Source organism: Peromyscus maniculatus, chromosome 21, assembly GCF_049852395.1.
Source record: "Peromyscus maniculatus bairdii isolate BWxNUB_F1_BW_parent chromosome 21, HU_Pman_BW_mat_3.1, whole genome shotgun sequence".
In the NCBI taxonomy this organism is placed as follows: domain Eukaryota; kingdom Metazoa; phylum Chordata; class Mammalia; order Rodentia; family Cricetidae; genus Peromyscus; species Peromyscus maniculatus.
In genome coordinates this window covers 41,336,948-41,361,087 of record NC_134872.1, presented here as the reverse complement: position 1 = coordinate 41,361,087, position 24,140 = coordinate 41,336,948, and the positions used below count along the sequence as shown (strand labels likewise).

Below are 24,140 nucleotides of genomic sequence, written 5' to 3'. Positions count from 1 at the left end.
AAGCTGAACTCCAGTCACCTAGAATAGCAGTACTCAAGCTAAGATGCTATCTCTCCAGCGCCCACAACCTGAATTCTTGATTGACCTCTCAAGTTGCTCTGTCACAGTTGCTCTGTGATCTCAATGAAGTTACTTAACCTTTTGGTACCTGTTTCCTCATTTATAAGAATTGTAAGAGTACTTGATACTGTTGAGTGGCTGTATTAAATACTTAAAATACTAACTGGCACAAAGCCAAGTCTTATTTATTTATTTATTTATTTGGCCTAGAGCCTGCTGTTTGCTGGGCAAGCACTATCCCAATCCCCAGCCCCAAAGTGAAATTGTTAAAGGTTAGTTGTTGTGTTTTGCAGTTAGGTCTTATATGTTGTTTGTGGCTTTGAGCTCCTGTTTCAGCCTTCCCAAGGTGGAATTGGTGTTGCTACCACACCCTGCTGAAAGCTTGCCTCTTCCTATTATTATTATTATTATTATTATTATTATTATTTGGTTAACATACAAAGAGGTGGGTTACAGGTGATGTTTTCATTTGTGTTGTTCTTCCCTGTCTTCTCCCATCCCCTTCCTCTCTGCAGATTGTCTCCCTTCTGCTTTCATGACATATAGATTCTGTTACTTTCCTCTCTTTTTTTAGACTTCTCACCCTTCTTTTGAAGGTTAACTTGAGGTGATTTTAGTTCAAATGTTGTGCCATTATTTCCCTTGAAAAGTGCTGAAATAAACTAAGTGACATTGGCTGTCTACTTGTCATTACAATACTCTATTATTATTAAACTTACTAAGTGACTAATACTCATTTATTTAGTTTTGATTTGTTTATTTAATTATTATTTATGTCTCCCCAGGTATTTTCTACAGAAAGAAAACAAAATTGATAACTTGCATCCTGGAAGTTCATTTAGGAATTTGAAATTAGGGACTTCTTTCAAATTTGGACATGGCTAATCGAGGAGCAACAAGACCCAACGGGCCAAATACTGGAAATAAAATATGCCAGTTCAAACTGGTACTTCTAGGAGAGTCTGCTGTTGGCAAATCAAGCCTGGTGCTTCGCTTTGTGAAGGGCCAGTTTCATGAATTTCAAGAGAGTACCATTGGGGGTGAGATTCTTATTTTCTTTTAATCATTTAACTGAATCATACATTAATAAATATTTGTTCTAAATGTGATCTTGAAGAGCTGAGTAGATCATACAGGGAAGGAAAAACCTTTCAGCAGACCTTGGACTTTAAAATATATTTTAATTTGGTGTTTTGTTTGTAAACAAGGTTTTGTATCCTTAAGCTATTCTGAAATTTCTATAAACTTATTATTCAGCATGGTTTGGGGCCTTAGAAGAGTATTTAATGGGAAAACTTTGAAAAATAAGCTAAATGGGGTGGCCAGGTTTATCATTCCAGCATTCTAGAGCCTGAAGAGGGAAAACTCTTGAGTTTCAGACCAGTGGCTATGACACAGTGGGATCCTGTCTCAAAAAAGGACAAAGGAACACAAAATTGAAATGTCTTATTTATTTAGGTGGGAAAGTCTTCTTTTCAAGACAAGATCTTGCCCTATATCCCATGAACTCTTGGTGATCCTACTGCTTTAACTTACCAAATGCTGGGATTACAGGTCTAGTCACTATGCCTAGCTTATTTTGTTTTCGAGACAAGGTCCCAAACCTAGCAGGATTTTATTTCATAGGGTTTGTTTTTCCCCCCGGGGGGTGGGAGGGAGGGCATTCATAAGATAGGTCTCATGTAGCCTAGGCTGGCCTGGAACTAAGCTAGGTAGTTGTGGAGGTCTTCTACCTCTTGAATGTTGAGATTACAGGTGGGCCACCATCTATGTTTGTGGTGCTGGGGATGAAACCCAGGACTTTGTGCATCCTGGGAAAGCATACTACCAACCAAGGTAAGTCTCTAAACCTCAGTCATTTTTCACACAGTGTTTTTAACTTAAATCCTTCCTCTGATGAATACTACTTTGGTTAGGTTAGGGAAGTTACATGTTTATTTTCCTCTTACATGAAACAGAAATAACAGTACCTTGCCTGAAATGAAAACAGATGTCTTAATTAATGTCTTAACTGGCAGAGAATAAATGCTTAGTAAGTGCATCTAAACAAGTACCAGTGTAGCTTTTTGCAGAGTCATTTCTAGCATTGTTGATACGTTACATAATAATATTTGGGTGATAGCTGCTTAGTATTTGATTTAGGGTTTTAAAATTTTGTTTGAGTTGGGGCTGCAGAGATGGCTAAGCCATTAGGAACACTGGTTTCTCTTCCAGGGGTAAGAACTTTAGGCCCAGACTTTCTTTACTTAGACCAGTGGTTCTCAACCTATAGGTCAAAACTCCTTTTGGGGGATCAAATAATCCTTTCAGAAGGGTGGAATATCAGATATTTACTTTACAATTCATAGTAACAAAATTACAGTTAGAGAGTAGCAACAAAATAATTTTATGGTGGGGAAGGTCACTGCAGCATGAGGAACTGTATTAAAGCATAGCATTAGGAAGGTTGAGAACCACTGACTTAGACAATAAAGTTTCTTACTAAAATTTACAGTTCCTAGGCATGGCAGTGCATCCCTTTAATCCTAGCATGAAGAGGTAGAGGCAGGTGCATCCCTCTGAATTGAGAGGTGGAAGCAGGAGAGTTGGAGTTCAGGCTAGGCTTAGCTATGAGTCTGAGGCTAGCCTGCTCTACATGAGGTGCTGTCTCAAACACAGTACCATTAACCATGTGAGTGGAGTGTAGTCGAACACACCTTTGAATTGTTGATACGTTACATCATAATATTTTGGGTGATAGCTGCTTAGTATTTGATTTAGGGTTTTAAAATTTTGTCCTCAGGAGGCTCAGGCCAGCCACCGATGTCTTAGTTAGGATTTCTATTTACTGTGGCAAAACACCATGACCAACAAGTTGGGGAGGAAAGGGTTTATTTGGTTTATATTTCAGCATTGCTGTTCTTCACTGAATGAAGTCAAGGAACTCATACAGGGCAGGGTCCCGGAGGCAGTAGCTGATGGGGAGGCTAGGAAGGGGAGCTGCTTACCATCCTGCTTCCCCTGACTTACTCAGCCCATCTTCTTATAGAACTCAGGTCCAGCAGACTAGGGATGGCACTACCCACAGTGGGCTGGGCCCTCCCCATTGATCACTAAATGAGAAAATGCCTTACAGCTGGATCTCATAAAGGCATTTCCTCAGCTGAGGCTCCTTCCTCTCTGATGACTCCAGCTTGTGTCAAGTCGACACATAAAACCAGCTAGTACAGAGACCCTGTCTCAAAAAAAAAGTAACTATTACAATAACATACTTATGGTTGTTTATGTCTGTTGTAACCCTAGTACTTAGCAGTTGAGAAATGAGGATTGCTGTGAGTTTGAAGGCAGCCTAGGCTTGCATGAGACATGGCTCAAAACAACAAGAAACACAAGAACCAAGTAAACCAATAACAAATGAAATACAAAAATGTTAAAAATCAAATATTACCTAAACCTGAGACTACCAAAAGAAATTAGTTCTGCAAATTCACTTGCACAGATGTCTGAGCATTTTGTAGCCAAGTTTCTGGAATTAGGCCTAGTAAATTCTTGCAGTCATTTTAAGTTCATTTCTTTTTTTTTTTTTTTTCACAAGTGTGCCTAGTCATGTAGACTGCATTAAGTGGCTTTCACTCAACAGCAAATGAGTTACTTGTTAGAAGATTACTTGGGGGAGAAAGTACAGGTAAATGGAAGATTACCTGTATATATGTTAATTCTAGTTATTACAGCTAGTGATAATGTAACTAAAATATTAGTGGTGTAGATCTTTTGTGCTCATAATTTTAAAGTGTGGGTATGTTTATTGGTTTAATGTCTTTGTTTTTGTTTTAGACACAAGACTTTACTATGTAGCCCAAGCTGACCCAAACTCACTTGTGTGTGTAGCCCAGCCTGGAATTGAACTCATAACTATCTTATCTTATCCTGCTGGAATTATAGGCTTGGGCCATCACACCAAGCAATTGTTTTGTCGTCCCCCCCCCTCCCCCCCAGACAGGGTTTCTCTGTGTAGCTTTGCGCCTTTCCTGGAACTCACTTGGTAGCCCAGGCTGGCCTCGAACTCACAGAGATCCGCCTGGCTCTGCCTCCCGAGTGCTGGGCTCAAAGGCGTGTGCCACTACCGCCCAGGTAATTTTTTTTGTTCCTTAAGACAGTGTCTATGTATATGATCTCTGCTGGTCTTACTTTATTTATCATCATGTTTATGCATTGCATGAGTATGGATAGAAGTGTGCCACAATGCACATTGCATATTTGGAGGGCAGAGGACAACTGTCTGGAGTTGGCCTCATTCCACTGTAGGTTTCCATAGATAATCAGGTCATTGGGAGCTTTTTTTTTTTTTACCCACTGAGCCATTTTGCCCACTCTAAAATTAGTTTTCATTGATAGATAACATGATAGTTTGATTCAGTCATCGAACAGTATATGCATGTATCAAGACTGTCTATATTGTAAGTATACTTAACTTTTATTACTCAATTATACCTTTTGCTCTGTCCTTGCAGGGCTCCAGGGACAGGCCTGGCTAGGACACTGAGGGATGAAGAAAAGGCAGATGATGGACACACAGATTGCTAGGATTGGGTGGACTGGGATCTCTGATGGAGAAACCACTGTACCCTAGAAGCCCAATGAATTTATTATATAGAGTTCAACAGGGAGGCAGGGCTATTGCATACAGCAGAGCAAGGAGTAGGGATTATTACATATAGATAAACAAGTAGGCAAGGTTTCTGTCATATAACTGGATCAGGGAGACAGGTTTGGTTAATCTTGGTAATGATAGTGGCTGTATGGGAACTGTCCTCAGGCTATAAAATCCCAGGGGAAGAAAGCTGTGGTGGAATTTTCTGTACTGTCAAAACTCACACTCTTCCCTCTGAGCCTGAGGCTATGTGGTCCTGATGGGGTGTGTCTGACAAACCCATGTCAACAACACACATTCGATTAGGACCTTACACAGTCAGAGCTTCTTACAACACCTTAATAAAACTAGGGGGAAATAAGTTTATTCCAAAATAAAAAGAAAAGCTAACTGAAATTTTTACATTTAACTATGTTTTTCTTTGTTTTGGTTTTGATAAAGGGTCTCTTATAATAAGCTGGTCTAGAACTCAAAGCAATTCTGCATTAGCCTCCTGAGGGCTGCTATTTATAGGTGTGTGCCACCATGCTCAGCTTTCACATTGTTGATGGTACTATTTGGTTTTTGGTTTGTTTGGTTTTAGATAGGATCTCATGTAAAGCAGACTGACCTCCGACCTACTGAGTGAGCTAGCCTCAACTGATTGTCCTGCTTCCACCTCTCCCAGTTCTGAGACTACAGATGTGTGCCAGTACCAATCCCCTACTTTTTGTTAAAGCTACTTTTTTAAGAAAATGGTAGAACACCCAGATGTGGGAAAGGGTGTTATTATTTGAAACAAGGGTAGCCCAGACTGGCCCTGAATTCCACATTCTCTTGATAGCTGGACCTGGTTTAATACAGAGTTTTTATACACGAATAAAGGGTGCTTTTAAAATGTTTTCACTGTTTAAAGATTTTTGTTCTTGTTGCTGTCTGATTTCTTGTTTGGGCATTGAGATGCTCTTGATCTGTATGTAGCCTAGGCAGCTTCCTGCCTCAGCTTCCCTGAGTAATGAGACTATAGGCATCAGCCACCACATCTAATTTATTGTGTTTTTTAATACAAAGATAAAATTAGTGTATGGTGTCCATTGGTTTTAAGTGAAAGAATATTATCTTTATGCATATTATTTCCTCTTAGAACATTTATCTCCATGGATTTGTAGGTTGTATTAGATGGTAGAAATTTGGTTTTTCATACTAGTTTGTTCCACTTAGGACCTTAGGAGATGATGTTTCAGTAGTTATAGTATCAGTCCTCACTCTGTATAATTGAAATATTACTGTTATGTGGTGTTATGTTGTGCACCCCAATAAAACTTATTTGGGGATCAGAGGACAGAGCCAGCCACTAGATTAGACATAGAGGCCAGACAGTGATGGCACACACCCTTAATCCTATCACTCGGAAGACAGAGCTGGATCTCTATGAGTTCAAGGCCACACTGGGAACAGAGCCAGCATATGCCTTTAATCCCAGCACTTGAGATCTCATGCCTTTGCTACCAAGTATTTGGGAAGCACACATGCCTTTAATCCCAGCACTAGGAAGGAAGGAAGATGGCAGGGCACAGGAAGTTATATAAGGTGTGAGTAAACAGGAAGTTTCGCTCTTGAGACTGAGGATTTCCTAGAGGTAAGAACTTGTGGCTGGCTTGTTCTGCTTCTCTGATCTTTTAGCTTTCACTTCAATATCTGGTTCTTTTTTTGTTGTTTGTTTTGTTTTTATTAATAAGATTTATGTTACATCTTGAATTACAGAGTTGAGTAGGATTGATTGCAATCCTAAGACGTTTATAAACACTTGGGCCCCTGTTTACTCAATTTGCAAATGAGAATATTGAACTGGATAAGGATTTCTAAAGAACACCTTTTGCTGATGTTCTGTTTTGTTGACAGTACTGGAGATTGAACCTAGTTCCTCATGTATACTAGGCTAGTGCTCTACCATTGTGCTGCATCCCTAGCCCAGCTGTTCTTTTAAATTACATGTGATAGTGCACACTTTTTATTCCAGCAGTTGGGAAGCAGAAGCAGGCAGATCTCCTGAGTTTGGGGCCAGCTTGGTCTACATAGTGAATTCCAGGACAGCCAGAGCTGTATAGTAAGACAGTAAGACCATGTATTAAAAACAAAACAAAAAATATTGGGGCTATATTTAGTGGTAAAGTGTTTGCCTAGCATTCATAAGGTCTTAGTTTCAGTCCGCCCCCCCCCCACCACCACCACCGAAGATACAGTCACACATATACACCCCTACTATGGTCAAGATTGTTTATCGTTTTACCCTCTTAAAATTGGTTGCAAAGAATCACTATGAATTATGGGTATTAATTTTGCTCTCTCTCAATTTTGTTAGGTTTCGAGTACTGGTACTCTTCAAGTATTTGAAGCTGCTCAGCAGAATGGGTTGACCAAGGAAGTCTAAGCTAGTGTATTGCCTCTGCTGGTTCACTTGACTGTTCTGTTGTGTACTGAGCCATAGTAGGTTGTCGGAAATTCATTACCTATCTTCAGACACTATTCTACCTGAAATCACATGTGACTTAACTGTGTTAGCTGAGTATAATGATACACACCTATAATCCCGGCACTTGGCAGTTGGCAGGGAGGATAAGTTCAGTACTAGCTTAAAGTATATAGTAAGTTTGAGGTCATGTCTCCATAAAAAGGAAACAATAATTCAAGAATTTTTTTGTGGTTGATATGTTTTTGAGACAGGGTCTCTTATAGGCCAAACTAACCTTGAAATCACTGTGTAGTGATGGCCTGTTCCTTCTGTTTTTACCTTCCCAATGCTAGAATTATAGGGCCGTGAGACTGGAGTATATAGTGCCATGTATTCTAGGGACAGAACTCTGTTTATCAGGCTTATGTGGCAGGCATCCACAGCCAATTTTTGCTGACCCAAATTTTTGTTTTTAAGTAATCACCTAGCTTGATGTAAGCATAAATTCTAGCTACTTAATGGCTAATCAGTCAAGAAGAGATTTTGGTTTTTCAAGGCAGGGTTTCTCTGCTACAGCTCTGGCTGTCCTGGAACTCATTTTGTAGACCAGACTGGCCTCGACCTCATAGAGATTCCCCTGCCTCTGCCTCCCAAGTGCTAGGATTAAAGTTGTGTGCCATCACCACCCAACTAAAGAAGAGATTTTTATTGGTATTGCATATTGGACTTTTTTCTCTTTGTATTTTTAACATTAGGGATTGAACCTAGAGCCTCACCCATGCTAAACAAGAACTCTCCCACTGAGTTATAGGCCATTTTCCTCATTTTTATTTTGAGACAGGGTCTCAGTAAATTGTTCTGGCTGTCTTCCAACTCACTGGCTCAGAGCAGGACTTGAACTTTGAATCTTCCTCCTTCAGCCTCCAGAGTAGCTGAGTTTTTTGTGTTTTTTTTTTTTTTTTTTTTGTTTGTTTGTTTTTTAGATCTAGTCATATATTGGACTTTGAAATCTCTCTGCCTCTCCCTTCTTGATTTCTTTTTCTTTCTTCCCCCTTTTCTTTCCACTCCTTCCCTTTACTTTTTGAGACGGTCTTGCCATATAATCCAGGCTGGTCTTGAAATCATAATTCTTTTGCTTTAGCTCCTACTACTGAAATGACAAGACACTGGGGCAGGGTGGTTATGTTTAAAAAATAAAACATAAAATAACAAGAGTATGTTTTGAGGCTTTTATTACATTTGTGTCCAATTTGCAAATTAAATTTCAGAAAGATGTTACTTTACAGAAACAATTTGACTTATTAAGACAAGGTACCTTCATGTGCACTCATGGGATTTAGACCATGTATTTCCAGGTTTCATCAGTATATTAGCATGGCTGTATAAAAACATTAATAGTTGAGGAAAGCAAGGCAGTAGCTTAAATAGTTTGCCTCAAGTTTTTTCAGTTCACTCAAAGCAGGTCCTTCAGTGCAACCATTGTTCTATAAGTGCACATGGGTTGTTTTTTTGTTTGTTTGTTTTGCAAGAATTTGAGACTAGAAAATCAGAGTACACAAGCTTTGTGCTGTGTAATCGAATATCTGGAAGTTATTGAATCCTCTTTTACGTGTCAGCTAAAGAAAATAATGTGAAAGTGTTTTCAAAAACTTTGTCTTAGAAAAAGGAGGTAAGAGGGCTGGGTGTGGTGATGCCTTTAATCCCAGCACTTTGGAAGTAGAGACAGGCAGATCTCCATGAATTCCAGGCCAGCCAAGACTTCATAGTGACACCACACAGTCTTAAAGAAGAAAAGGGGGTTGGGGGATGAGAGATAATGGACTTAAGGTTTGCAGTGGATCTCCAAGATACCACTTTATTGTTTGTCCTTGGAGGCTGCTGTTTCCCCTCTCATCTCTGTTTTGCAATTCTTACAGCTGTACATTATTTTATAAATTTTGTTTGCATGTGGTTACATATATGGGGATTGGAGGATGACTTGCAGGAGTTGTTCTCTACTGCCACCATGTGGGTGCTCAAATTAAACTCAGTTGTAGCAAGCTGGCTTTTACATTAATTCAGCCTAGGTTTTCCCTGACAAGATAAGAGCTGAGTTCATGCATGATTATGAAAGTACCAGGTAGAAGCTAGAGGCTTTTTTATGACCAAGCTCAAGTTATAGTATCAGTGCCAGTCATGTTGTAAGAAAAATGTACTGTGATACCATTGCTGGTAGGTCTCCTGGAACATAGTCATTGGCTATAAGATCTTAACAGAAGAGCTTCCTCAGTTTTCTTTATAATGGTCATATGATATAACTGTTCCTTTTTTTTTTTTTTTTTTTTTTTTTTGCTAATGGTAAAATTTCTGCTCTCTTTGTCATCATACTTTCCTTGCAATCTCATTTTTGTGGTTTCTTGTTTTTCTTAGGCTACTCTTACACACACACACACACACAAAAGTATCATGAGTCCTGAACATACTCACCACAGAAAAAGTTAATGCAATTAAGTTAGGCTAGTCATAGTTACATAGTTTCAAAGCCCTGGTTTTATTTATTTTTTGAGATTTTTAAAATATGTATGAGTATTTTGTGTGCTCGAATGTGTATATCCACCTGCATGTCTGGTGGCAGAGGAGGCTAGAAAGGAGGGCATTGAATCCCCTCCAACATCAGTTACAGGTGGCTAAACTGCATATGAATGCTATGAAGCAAACATGGGTTCCCAGAATCTCAGCTTCCAACCTCAACTTTCTTGTTTTTCTTAGGCTACTCTTACACACACACACACACACACACACACACACCACACTCAGACACAGACCTAGCACCATGTTTGTAAGTTATGTAAAGCACCCTACTGCTGAGCTATGTCCCCTGCTCCAGGGTTAGACATTTAACTCTTGCTTTTCTGTTTGTGGTTTCAGGTTACAGTCCTGTAGTGGATGTCATCTTCAAATGTTTGCTCCTGAACTTATTTCTGTAATGTGATCCTTGCACATGATTATAAAGCCATTTCTATGTTGTAAAATTCTCAACTTTTAAAGTATGCTAAAGTGTTTTGTAGACTTTTTCCACATACAGCTAAACCCCTTAAGCCTAACTTAATTGCATTAACTTTTTTCTGTGGTGAGTATGTTCAGGACTCATGATACTACTAAGGCTTGGCTTTGGTTTGGGTTTTTTTTTTTTTTACTATAAGGAAGAATTTTATTATCAGATGACCAGATCAGGAAGCAAAATATTATGAAATGTGATATTAGGCAGCAGATAAGTAATTAGGTGACAAGCAGAATCATTAATTCAGCATTTCAAAATATCTCCACTTTATTGATATTATCTCCCTTCTCCTGGTCCACTAAGAATTAACATCAAGGAATTTACTGGTGCTCCTTCAAAGTCTCTACCTTCCTTGTTTCTGTTTTGTCTCCATTCTCTATCTTCCTTTCCCCTTTGCCATTTTTCTTATCTTCCCCTTTCTTTTGTTTTCTTCTCTCTTTCCCTTTCTCATTTAGAAAAAAAAAATCGACCAAAAATATGTATAAAATCAAACCATCAAGATAAGTAAATTGTGACTAATTTTTGGGATTGTGGTTAAAACCTTTCTGTGGGTGGGCCTAAATGGATATATGGTCAGACATCAGTTGTCATGGGCTTATGTTCTTGCTGAACAGTGGGGAGGAAGGGATGGTAAAGTGATATTTTCATGCTTATTTTGTGGAAAGGGGTAACAGGGACTGATGAAGCATAAATACTGCCACAGAAAGGAGAGTAGTCGAAACCCAAATAGGAAATGAATGTGCCTCCCATGCAGCATTTCTACTGTATCTGATGACTGAATTCAATAACAGATTCCCTGAGGAAAATAGATCAGCAAGTCACATAGTTGCTGTTGAATTTCTACTCTTAAAAGCACCTATTTGCTTAAGGAAGCCCATCTCACTGTGCTTAGGACCATAAAGATGTCTGGGTGCCAGAACTAGGATGTGGCATATAGTGCTGAAACCAGGCGTAAAGTCAGTGCCTAGTAAATACCTATTGATGGTTGGGTAATTCATCTAATAGGAGAAATAATTAAAGCAAAATTTAGAACCTAATTTAGAAAGAAATTTAGAAAGAGACTGGGGAAAGAAAGAGGAGAGGAAAGGAAATGAGGTAAGGAAATGTATGGACATAGAATATCTGAGCAGTAGCACAAACATTTTCACCTGTGTCAGTTCATCAAGTAGTTAGTGTAAAACTAAAAATCCTGTTGGTATCATTGCAGGGAGTGAGGAAAGGACCAGAGAAAGAAAGCAGTTCATTTAACCTCATTAGTATTGAAGCTTTAACATTAGCATATGCCTGTGTACTCACATACGCATAGCCTGGTTGGGTTGGCTTTAGTTTTGTGACAAGGTCATGTGTAGCCTATGATGGCCTTGAACTCTGTACTTTAGGGTGATCTGGAACTTTACATTCTATTTCCCTCCCCAGCTCTCACTGCTGGGATTACAAGTGTGTACCACTATACCCTGGTTTGTTTTTTTTTGGGTGGGGGGGGGGTTGTGTTTGGTTGAATTTTTTTTTTTTTTTTTTTTTGGTTTGGTTTTTTTTTTTTTTTTTTGGTGCTGGAGATGGAACCTAGGACTTTGTGCTTCCTAGGTAAGCACTTTAGCAACACAGCTGTATCTCTGATATCTAGTTAATAAGTTTTAATAATCTCTTTCCTTTTCTTTTTTATTTTTTTGGTGTGCATGGGTGCTTTGTCTGCATGTATGTACACAGTGCCTGTAGGGATCATAGGAGGGTGTTAGATCCCCTGGAACTTGAGTTACAGACATTATAAGCTGTCATGTGGGTGAAGGAGTTGAACCCGTGTCCTCTGGAAGAACCAACAGTACCATTAAGCACTGAGCCATCTCTCCAACCCCATTATTTATTTCTTTCAACCTTTATTCTTCTTCAAATAAAGGAAATGAATTCTAGTCCTGTGAACAAAGACTTCATTAGGATTACACCCCTTTTTGAAGATACATCAGTGTTTTAGCTCTGAAAGTTGAAATGCTGACTTGGTTTGGTTTTGATTTTTAAAAAGACAAGACTCAGTCAGGTGATTGTGGTGGCACACACCTTTAGTCCCGGCACTTGGGAGGCAGAAGCAGGTGGATCTGTGTGAATTTGAGGTTAGCCTGATCTACAAAGGGAGTTCAGGACAGCTAGAGTTGTTACACAGAGAAACCCTATGGGGGAGGGGGGCGGAGAGGGGGCACAAGGCTCACAGTGTAATCCTGGCTGGCTTTGTACTTGAGACAATCCTGCCTCTCCAGTGCCAGGATGATAGGTCAAGTATAAGGCACTAAATGTTAAACTCCTAAGACTAATTTTAAAACCATATCCATTTGCTAGCAGATTTCCCCCATATGGTAATGTTCAAACAATAACATATAACTAGCTTATGCCCCCTGGCTAGTTGACTGCCTTAAAATACTTATTACACAGTTTTAATTGCAGCACTCAGGAGGCCAAGCTAGGAGGGGGAGATCCTCCCATCTCTGCTTCTCAACTTCCAAGGTCATAAGCATGTGGGTTCATACCTCTATTTTTCCTTTTTTCTTTTTTTTTCAGTGTGGAAGATTGGACCCAAGGCCTCAACTATTGAACCAGTCTTCAGCCTAGTCCATCCATCTTTCTTTCTTGAAACAGGGTCTTACTATGTAGCCTTGACTGATCTGGAGCTCACTCTGTATACCAGAATGGTCTTAAACTCACAAAGATCTACCTGCCTCTCCCTCCTAACATCTGGGACATCCATTTTTGATAACCTCAATTACTTTTGTACTTTAGTAGCTATTGTGAAAAATGCTGCCTTAAACGTTGGTATACAAATATTATTTGATACTCTTTTTATTAATATTGGATATATGTTACCTATAGAGATCAGAAGAGTATATCAGGTGCCCTGGAACTGGAATTATGGATGGTTGTAAACTGCCATATGGGTGCTGGGAAGTAAACTCGGTTTCTATAAGAGCAGTGAGTGCTTCTAATCGCTGGATCATCTCTCCTGCCCCAACTTTGTGTTGTATGAAGAATGGAAGTATTTTTGTGGACAGAACACACCAGACACCAACTGCCAGCATATATGGGGCTTTTGATGTGAGAAAGGGTCTCACTGTATAGCTGAGATTGACCTTCAACTCTAACTCCTCTTGTTTAAACCTCCAAGTGCTTAGATTACAGGCATGTGGCACCATGCCCAGCTTATTTTCTACACTAAAAATCACTTCACCTTCACCATAGGAATTTTTCTGAGTATACTCACCTGTGCATTTTGGATGTTTCAAAAATTTAGGAGTCTTAGGTTTTTGTATATTTAAATCCAGTAGTCTTAAGGATTTGTGTGTGTGTGTGTGTGTTAATTCTAATAAAGTAAGTTTTAGTTGAATTTAATACCTAACTTAGAAGCCTGAGGATGTAACTTAGTGGTAGAGTGTTTGGCTAGCAGGAGTCAGGCCTAGGGTTCTGTCCTCAGCATTACAAATAACCATCTCGCTGTGGAGTGGAATTAATTCCTGTAGTTTTTCTGTACCCTCTGTGTTTAATTGGTACAGTTGTAGGAGACATTAACTGTTTTCGTTACTCATTTCTCCTTCCCCACCCCCCACACCAAACTGTCTGTGTAGCCCTAGCTGTCCTGGAATTCATTCTGTAGACAAAACTTGTCTTGAACTCAGAGATCTGCCTGCCTCTGCCCCTCTGCCCCTCTGCCCCTCTGCCCCTCTGCCCCTCTGCCCCTCTGCCCCTCTGCCCCTCTGCCTCTGCCCCTCTGCCCCTCTGCCCCTCTGCCTCTGCCCCTCTGCCCCTCTGCCCCTCTGCCCCTCTGCCCCTCTGCCCCTCTGCCCCTCTGCCTCTCTGCCCCTCTGCCTCCTGAGTGCTGAGATTAAAGACTTGCGACACTACCGCCGGGCTTGTTATTCATTCATTTGATGCCATTAGTTTGGATATTTTTTCCCCTTGGTGTAGTACAGTGCTTTTTTTCTTATATATTATAGGAACTTGAGTATTTCCAGATCCAGTGGTCGTAGTTTCAGCCAGTATTTACCTCATACCTGTAATCCCTAACTTTTAGGAAGCTGAGTCAAGTCTGCAATACAGAAGCATGTGACCCTATCTCTAAACAACTAAAATAAGTAAGTTAGTAAGACTGTTGGTCTGTGTAAAGCATATGCCTAGCATGTATGAATGCCTGTGTAGAGTCCCCAGCACCAAAAGAAGGAAGTGTGAAACATCACATAGGGAGCTTTGGGAGCACATAGCAAGAGTGACAGAAGGAGATGTGAGCACAGTTGGCTAAAGAGTGTGGACAGTGATGTGCTTTTGCAGCAGTTCATTGAATCCTTTCACAGTTGAGGAAGTTTCACCTGCTTATTATTCATGTTCCTTTGTACAACCGCTGGCTCAACACCAGTCAAGAACTCATGTATTAATTAAGCCGATACCTCTGGGTTTAAAATATTTTCCAGTGACAATTTTATTTTAGAGAAATTATTAAATATTAATATTAAAATATTAAATTATGGTGATGTGGGCATTATTGTTCACAGAGTCAGAATTCCTAAGAACCTTGCTATTGAGTGGTATGCTAGTTTCATGCTTATGGATGAATATGCTAGTTTCATGCTTATAGATGAATTAGTTGCAGTGTTCTAAGAAAGAACTCTTAAGGACTGAATATTAACTCCAATGCCTTTCAGGTTATGTAGATGAAAATGTTATTTGTTTTAGACTATTAGTATAATGGTTTACTGCTTCTGAAAAGAACTCTTAATTGAGTTATTGTTATGCTTTTAATGTATTTAATATTTTTTGTATGTACTTGGCATTTTTAACATGAATATGGTTGGTTGTCTTTTTAAATATTTTTCCTTTTTTAAAAAAATTTATTTTTATGTGCATTGATGTTTTGCCTACATGTTGAGGGTGTCCGATCTTCTGGAACTAGAGTTACAGTTGTGAAATGTGGGTGTTTGGAATTGAACCCAGGTCCTCTGGAACAGAAGCGTGTTCTGAACCACTGAGGCATCTCTTCAGCCTTTTTTTCCCTTTCTTTATTGTATACATGTGAGCATGTAGCACAGTGGGTATAGAGATCACAGGATGATTTTTCTTCTTCCTTGAGGGTTCTAATAATGGACAGATTTACCTGAGCCATCTCACCTACCTAGATAAGTGGTCATTTCTTATAACATGGCTTGTTTGAGAATTGGACTGGACTTTTGTTAAAGTAACTTAATTGGCAGTTATCTCCATGGACTTAGAATTGATTCCTATTTATGCACATTGTATGTTTGTTTGCTTTGCCTTTTTGGAGTTTGGGGTGAGGGCGTTGAACAGGGTGCTATTCTGTAGCCCAGGCTGACATAAAACTCCCTTTGTAACCCAGGCTAACTCCAAGCTTGTAATAGTCCTTTTTATGAGTGCTAAGAAAACAGGTGCTGTGCCTGCCTCTGCCTCTTTTTGGCTTTTTGAGACAGGATTTCATTCTGCATCCCAGGCAAGCCTGGATCTCAATAGATATGCAAAGCTGGCCTTGAATTCATAGCTGTCCTCCTGCCCCAGACTACTGAATATGATAGAATGTGCCACAACACTAGGCTAAAATGGAATATACAATAGGATATATTCTAGTACTAAAATTAAAGTAGGAGAGAAATGGCTTAAAAGTGGAGGGTGCATGGGTTCGTGTACACACATACACACACACACACACACACACACACACACACACACACACACACACGTGCAGAGCATTGTGGCACACCTTTAATTCTGGCATTTCTCTGGCAGAGGCAGACAGATCTTTAAATTTGAGGCCAGCCAGGGCTACATAGTGAGAGCTTACATATTAGTGTATATGTGTGTGTATAATATGATTTTTCCCCTTAGAATGAGAGAGGATCTAGTGACTTGAGTTTAAACTCCAGTAGTCTTCTGAATTAAGCCATACACACAAAAATAATAATAAACTTGTTTTTAAAAAGAATGTAGGAACTCAGAGAGACTAACAACATGCACAAGTTCAAATCATACAATACCCCAGCAAGGAAAAGGAAAGTCTTATCCCTAACTACAAAGAAGCTATTTTCAGTTGATACCTTCAGGGAAAGGGAAATGAATTCTACCCAGTGAGTGACACTGAGTATTATCAACCACATTCTAGCACAGGCCCCATGCCCAGAAGTAGTTGGCCAATATAAAATGGACTCCATAATTGTGTGTGTGTGTGTGTGTGTGTGTGTGTGTGTGTGTGTGTGTGTGTGTACACGAACTTAATGTTTTGTTTTACTGGATTTGTTTTGATTTGATTTGATTTTTATTTTTTGAGAGAGAACGTGAAGTTTGAGGGGGTATGGAGATTTTGGGGCAAGTTGGGAAGGTGACTTAGTTAGGGTTTCTATTGCTTCAACAAAACACCATGACCATAAAGCAAGTTAAGAGGAAAAGGATTATTTGGCTTACACTTTCAGATCATAGTCCATCTTTGGAGGAAGTTAGAACAGGAACTCAAGAAGAGCTGGAACCTGGAGGCAGGAGCTGATGCAGAGGCCATGGAGGGGAGCTATTTACTGGCTTGCTCAGCCTGTTTTCTTGTAGAACCCAAGACCCACCTGTCCAGGGATGGCCCCACCCACTATAGACTGGGCCCTCCCCCATTTATCACTAATTGAGAAAATGCCTTTCAGCTGGATCTCATGGAGACATTTCCTCAACTGAGACTCTTTCTCTGATGGCTCTAGCTTGTGTCAAGTTAACACACAAAACCAACCTGTACGGAGAGGACATATGATCAATATATTGTATGGAAAAAAGTGTAAATAAAAAGAGAGGGAATATTGAATCTGTTTGACAAATCAGATCTGTACAGAAGCAATGATAAATATGTGTTTGTGCCTAGATAAAAATAAGGGCTTGGTTTTAGGAAATGCAAGTTCTTTATATGAAAGAATATTGTTTGTGTGTAACTGTACTTCTGTGTGGGTTGTAGGGGGCAGGGTAATTGGTTTTGTGATTCCTCATGTAGACCAAGATGGCCTTGAACTTACTATATACCCAATATTGACTTTGAACTTCTGGTCCTCCTGCCTTCCACCTCTTGTGAGCTAGACTTACCTTCATGCACCACTGCATCCAGCTTACTATAATATAAGAAAGAACTTAATCTGATTTCACTACTAAGGTCTTCTATGAAGAAATGTATTTATCTAGCTTTCAAGCAAGTTTACTAGGTCTACAGGGTTGGGGCTGTCAGTGACATGGCTTAGCAGGATCTGAGTTTGTTCTCTCTCCCACAGTGGAATATGATCAGCAACTCCCGAATGCTGTCTTCTGATATCAATGTATATCTATCATTCACACAATAAATACAATTAAAAAAAATGAAGTGGTAGGCTAGGATTTGGTTCTGTTGGTAGAGCACTTGTCTAGCATGCATGAAGCCCTGAGTTCCATCCCTGGCACCACATAAACTTCTGATGTGGCATCAGTGGAGAGGGAGAGACAGGAGGATCAAAAGTTCAAGGTCATCCTTGGCTATGAAGTGAATTCCAGGCCAACCTGACCTTCATGTCTTACCAAAAAGTTGAGAAAAAGGATAAACTTATTACAGATGTTTTCTTTTTCAGCTGCCTTTCTAACCCAAACTGTGTGTCTTGATGATACAACAGTAAAATTTGAAATATGGGACACAGCTGGCCAGGAACGGTACCATAGCCTAGCACCGATGTACTATCGAGGAGCACAGGCCGCCATAGTTGTGTATGATATCACAAATGAGGTGGGTATGAGAGCTTACTGCCTTGACTGAAGCCAGTTGGAATAGTCATTTTTTGTATTCAGAATTCAGTTAAAGATTTTTGGAAATTCCTTTGTAGCCAATCATAACATTTCTGCCAAAGCTCTTGTGAATGAGATATAAGATGAAGGTGCCTAAAGGATGCAGGAATCCTAAGAATTTTCTCTCTAGGAGGCTAGAGAGATGGCTTAGCAGTTAAGAACATTGGCTGCTCTTCCAGAGGTCCTGAGTTCAATTCCCAACAACCACATGGCAGCTCACAACATCTATAATGAGATCTGGTGCCCTCTTCTGGCCTGCAGACATATATGCAGGCAGAATACTGTAAACATAATAAATAAAATAAATCTTAAAAAAAAAAAAAAAAAAAGAATTTCCTTCCCACAGGGCATGCTAGACCAGTGGTCCTCAACCTGTGGGTCATGACCCCTCTGTGGATGTGAATGACCCACAGGAGTCACCTGAGACCATCCTGCATATCAGGCATTGACATTACAGTTCATAAGAGTAGCAAAATTATAGTTATGAAGTCGCAACAAAAATAATCTAATGGTTGGGGGTCACCACATCATGAGGAACTGTATTATATTAAAGGTTCACAGCATTAGGAAGGTTGAGAGCCACTGCTCTAGAGTCTTTAGGCCTTGTTTCATAGAAGATGCTTCATTACTCTGTTTTGAGCCTGTGCCAAATAGCTTTTTCTTTGTTTAATAGGAGTCCTTTGCAAGAGCAAAAAACTGGGTTAAAGAACTTCAAAGGCAAGCAAGTCCTAGTATTGTGATAGCTTTGTCAGGAAACAAGGCTGACCTAGCAAATAAAAGAGCTGTTGACTTCCAGGTATGTGGAATTTTACTTTAACTAAAAAGCATATTTAAAGCAAGAGGATCAAGAGTTTAAGGATAGCCTGAGCTACTTGAGACCCTGTCTCTTTCCCAAAAAATAATTTCATGAAAAATTGCTGAAATACTGTTCTGTACCTTCCACTCCTCCACTCATATTCACACCTGAGAAAGGCTAATGTTCTTCCTACTTTCTCATGTACATGCATGTTTCATATATTACTACACACACACACACACACACACACACACACACACAGTGCGCATATTTAGATAGCTGTCCTTAAAGGAAAATTTAAATATAGAAGCGCAGCTGCTCTTCATTTGAGGCTCAGCAATGTGACTTAGCATATAAAAGTGCTGAGTTCTATGCCTAGAAATGCAGATTGTCCTCTAACCTCCATATGCATACTGGAATGTATATACCCCAAACATGCATGCACACACAAACACATGTTCACACATGTAAATTATGTATGTGTAATTATGTATGCAAAAATAACAGTGTTTGAGCCAGGCATGGCAGTTCATCCCTATAATTGCACCACTTGGGAGGCAGAGGTAGGAGGATTGCCATAAGTTTGAGACCAGCCTGACTTTGCATAATTACATGGCATCCAGGGCTACACAGTAAACCCATCTCAAGAGGAAGAAGTAGGGGGAAAAATGCCTTAAGTGTAAGAGAGGCTTCGTGGGCAAAAGTGCTGTCAGTCAGGACAAGTGACGGTCTGGATTTGCAGAACTGACTTCCAGTGTAGGCTCCTCTATCTCCAAATAAATTAATGTAAAAAAAATATTTTAAGACCTCTAGTTTGTGTATATTTAAGATAATTTTGAATGTCCTCCACTACAAAACAGTGTGTGAGTGAATGCTAGTCTTTTAGAAATAAAACATTTTTCTAGATTTATGAAAACTATTTCTATTTCTCTTGCTCAGAAAGCTCTAGCTGTGGCCTAATATGTAGATCAGTGATGAAATTCTTCTTGACATTACAGGAATAGAGAGAAAAGGAGCTACTATTGTATATTAAGCAGAATACACTGTGACTTCATTTAATTCTTAAGACAGCCATGTGAAGTTTTGTTATCTGCTATGCTGTCCAAACAGTTAAGCTCCCCAGCAAAACATGTTAGAGAGCTTCAATTATGTTCACAAATGGCCCTGTGCTCTAACAGTTGTTCCTACTCAGAAGAGCTGTGGGAACCAAAGGCAACAATATAGCTAAGCCAGTAAGTGTGACAGAAATATAGGGCAGTTTGTAATTTTGAAGGAATTGTTCATAATATAGTTGGAATTTTAATGCTGTATGTCATTGAAAATTAAACATGAGGGTGTAATTCCAGAGTTGTTGCCAATGTTCAAACATTGGATTTCCATATTTATTGCAAATTCTATCTTTATCTTTAAAAGGCATAATAAAAATTGCCATTGAAATTAAAGAGTATTTAGAGTAGTAAAATGATACCCTGTCCCCAGTTGTTGTGATTAGATTTAATATTAGACCCGATGACCAAAAGTGGAATAGGCAAAAAGTTAAGGTTAAAAAAATATGGTGAATTAGCCCACTCATTGTTTTTTCCTTTGCCACAGCATATTCTCTGGCTCTTAGTAATAAGTAATCAAATAAGGAAATCTATAAAATAAAGCAGGTATACAGTATATGTTCAAGGGATAAATCTTTTTTTATAAACAGGAAGCACAGTCCTATGCAGATGACAACAGTTTATTATTCATGGAGACATCAGCTAAGACATCAATGAATGTAAATGAAATATTCATGGCAATAGGTAAGATTAATAATAACATTCTTCAAATGATAAGCAAAATACATTGAATATTTGGTCCATGCCCTCTAAAACATTATTTGGTTTTCTTAACTAATTATACTTTTAGATCCTTTCCACTGAGCAATATTTTGTTAGTAATACTGTAAAGACTGGTTGGGAAGCAGGACATAGTAGCCAGCCTGGGCATAAGACCCTGCCTCTTAGTGGGGTCTTAGTGGTATCTTAGAGTGGGGAAGAAAAAAAAGATTGTCAAAAGGTCCCTCCTCTTCCTCTCTTCTTCTTTTTTCCCCCACTTCCAATTTTATGAATTGAATCCAGGGTCTTCAGCATGCTAAGCAATCTCTGTACCTATCACTGCACTGCATTCCCAATCCCAGTAATGTCAGATTTATATTGATTCATGATTTCAGGGTTATATAATACATGTGAATTAAAAGTTGATCTCATAGATAAGAGGTAGATTGTCCAAAGGTTTCACTGAAAAGTCTGAGCAAATGAAAGTTTTCCTGTGTACAGTAGTACCTCTTACCTATAGGGACTATATTCCACTGTGGATGCTTGAAACTATGGGTAGTGTTATAATGTCTTTTGATACTTTTTCTGTCCTAAGTATGCACAGAGATGGAATAGCAAAACTAGCATAGGTTTCCTTCTCCTTCCCATGTACAGATTCTTTTCTGCCTGGGAAAGAGATCAGACCCCAAACATTAAATATGGTAGGCAAGTGCTGTACTTTTGAACTACATCCCCAGTGTTGAAGATTTGTTTTCCTGAGTTTGAGTTTTATTGATGCTAAGTTCAAGTTTAGGCTTGGTTTTTATCTAGGCTGGACTAGAACATAGTCTGAGTTTGTGCCTCAGACTCTAGAGTGCTGGGTTTATAGGTGTACCAACAGGCTTGGCTTGGAAGTTTCCTTTTTTAAAAAATTTATTTGTTTGTTTTGTTGTTGCTTTGAGATAGGGTCTCACCTACCTGAGGATGACCTAGTACTTGTGCTTTAGGGCCATTCTAAGTAAAATAAGGGTTATGTTAACATGAACACTGATACCAAGATAGTAGGTAGGTAGTTGGTACATATTGTTGGTATGTTGGACAAAAATGATCCATTCCATGTCAAGGCAGGAAGGTGGGGACAATGTAGGATTTCAGCATGTGCCTTAGAACAGCCTACACTTTTGTTTCATATACACCTGCACATGGGTACTCTTGCTAGTGTGAGTATACTTAGAAGCTAGAGGTTGACACTGAGATGTTTTCCTCTGTTGTTTCTCCATCTTTCTTTTTTTTTTTTTTTAAGATTTATTTATTATGTATACAGTATTCTGCCTGCGTGTGTCCTTGTAGGCCAGAAGAAGGACCAGATCTCATTATGGATGTTTGTGAGCTACCATGTGGACACTGGGAATTGAACTCAGAACCTCTGGAAGAGCAGTCAGTGGTCTTAACCACTGAGCCATCTCTCCTGCCCCGTCTTTCATTTTTAAACATTTATTTTGTGTGTTCCTCAGCACAAATGTGGAGGGCAGGACAATTGGCTCTACTCTTTATACTAGATATGGAACTGAAGTCATAAAGCTTGACAGCAAGTATCTTTAACTCCTGAATCATCCTACTATCGCATTGTTTTGACCCTGAGTCTTTCAGTGAACTCTGAGCTCATTGAAAAATCCCAAGATATTTCTATTCCTACATGATCCACCCCAGTGCTGGAGTTACATGTTCATGTTTTTTTAACATGGGTGCTAAGAATCCAGACTCAGAACTTTATGGTTACACAACAAACATTTAATTGAACCTGTTTTATTTATTTATTTATTTATTTATTTTCAGACAAGGCTGGCCTGGAACTACAGATCCTCCTGCCTGAGTCTCCAAAGTGCTGGGATTACAGGATGGAGCAACCATTCCCAGTTAGGCTATACTTTAGACTTGTTTAAGACTTGTAGGCTGGAGAAAATAGTTCTGTGGTACAGCACTTGTGTTGCATTCCTGAAGCCCAATTCTGTTCTCAGCTTCCAGGTTCTGTTTCAAATTAAACTCTTTCCTTTTTTTAAAGAAATCTCCAGTGTAAATAGAACTATGGTCTTTTCTTAATAAAGTTAGCATCTCAAATCACATAGTGCAGTCCAATTAACAAAAATGGTCCTTGGTCCTGTTTACTTCCTTCTTCCTCCTGATTTCAGTCAGATATGTTTAGAGAAAGTCCTTAGAGGAGTAGGCTATAGGGAGAAATTCTGCACATTCCAAAACCCAACTCTGTATTTATTGTAATACAGTCTACAGTGATAGCTTATTCTGTGTCCCTAGTACAATTAATTGTTAATCCACTTACTGGGCATTGTTTGTAAATAAATATGACTGAACATTTGTCTTTATTGTACTTTATGGTACCATCTCTAGAGCCATTCCTAGGGTGGCCCAGTGGAGCTGTCTTTCCAAACGTCCGTGCTCACCGGACCTGCTTCTAACATCTGAGAGTCTAAAAATAATATTGATGTGGGAAAAGTAAGAAAAACTAGAGGGTTAAAAAATGCAGGATGAGGGTGTGTGGCTTAGTGGTAGTTGTTAATTTGTGTAATGTGCAGGTTCCAGGATTCCAGGGGGGAGGATTGGGCATAAAGTACTATTCTTAGGAATATTGCTACTTTGTCCTCAGGATTAAGCCATGGATCTAGCAGGTAAAGTTTTAGTGGGAAGCATACTCCATAGAACCGCTTTTAATTGTAAACTCACAAAGCTAAAGCTATTTGTGTATATTAAGTATCACTATTTTTGTAGATCAGATCGAGATTCTCAGCCCAAGAGGGAACAGCTTAGATATTTGAAGGTGTGGAAGCCAGGAAGGAAGTAGATGCTGTGTGCCATCTAGTTTAGTTTCTGATTAGGTTGCACAGTAATGGACAAGTTTGGTTGTGTTGGTGTGGTGGTTATGTTGATAAAATTTGTTCATATCCTGACTTGTTCTCAGATTATTTGGGACAACCCAGAGAATGCTGCCGTAATGTGAGCTTTATAAACTTTATAGCTGGCCATGATCTATTGACTGGATTTTATGTCTCTCTTTGATGGTTTTGTTTTTCAAAATGGAGTCTTGATGTGCTTACTCAGGGTAGTTTGAACCTCCTGGGCTCAAGTGATTGTCCCAACTCATTCTCTAGAGTGAATCATGGGAATTACTGAGAGCTGCTCTAGCATGCTCTCACACCATGTCTCATCATGTCTAGCAGATTGTATATAGTAGAAATGTAATGAATATAAAACAGCCTGAGTGTAGCTAAGGGGTAGTGGACTTGCCTAATTTGCATGTGAACCAGCACAATGCAAAGTATTAATACTTAAGTAAAATATGCTATTTCTAAGGGAATTGATGTAAAAAATTGTGTATAGTTCTAGTTAAATTTAAGTTTAAATGGTATGCCTACAATTGGCCTCTTCGCAAACACTAAGAAATTAAACTCCTTTAGTACAGCAACCAGTGGGGTGTTTCTTGTGGGTTATTTTGGTATTTTGTTTTGCTTTTGGCATTTAATAGATGATAAACATTTGAAAAGAGCGTCAGTCACATAAAACTTTGGAGA

The 24,140-nt window shown here is 39.2% G+C and overlaps 1 protein-coding gene across 4 annotated transcripts in view; it reads left to right on the top strand.

The window, feature by feature from the left end:
• The window catches only part of Rab5a (RAB5A, member RAS oncogene family), a 29,427-nt gene that overhangs the window by 3,819 nt on the left and 1,468 nt on the right, over positions 1–24,140 (top strand). For all 4 annotated transcript variants that reach the window (XM_006990245.4, XM_006990246.4, XM_042266301.2 and 1 more), the window contains 4 exons: positions 846–1,100; positions 17,766–17,917; positions 18,650–18,772; positions 20,469–20,562. In XM_006990245.4, coding sequence (XP_006990307.3) covers positions 938–1,100; positions 17,766–17,917; positions 18,650–18,772; positions 20,469–20,562 — 532 coding nt within the window. In that variant the 5' untranslated portion in view covers positions 846–937. The remainder of the gene's footprint in view (positions 1–845; positions 1,101–17,765; positions 17,918–18,649; positions 18,773–20,468; positions 20,563–24,140) is intronic.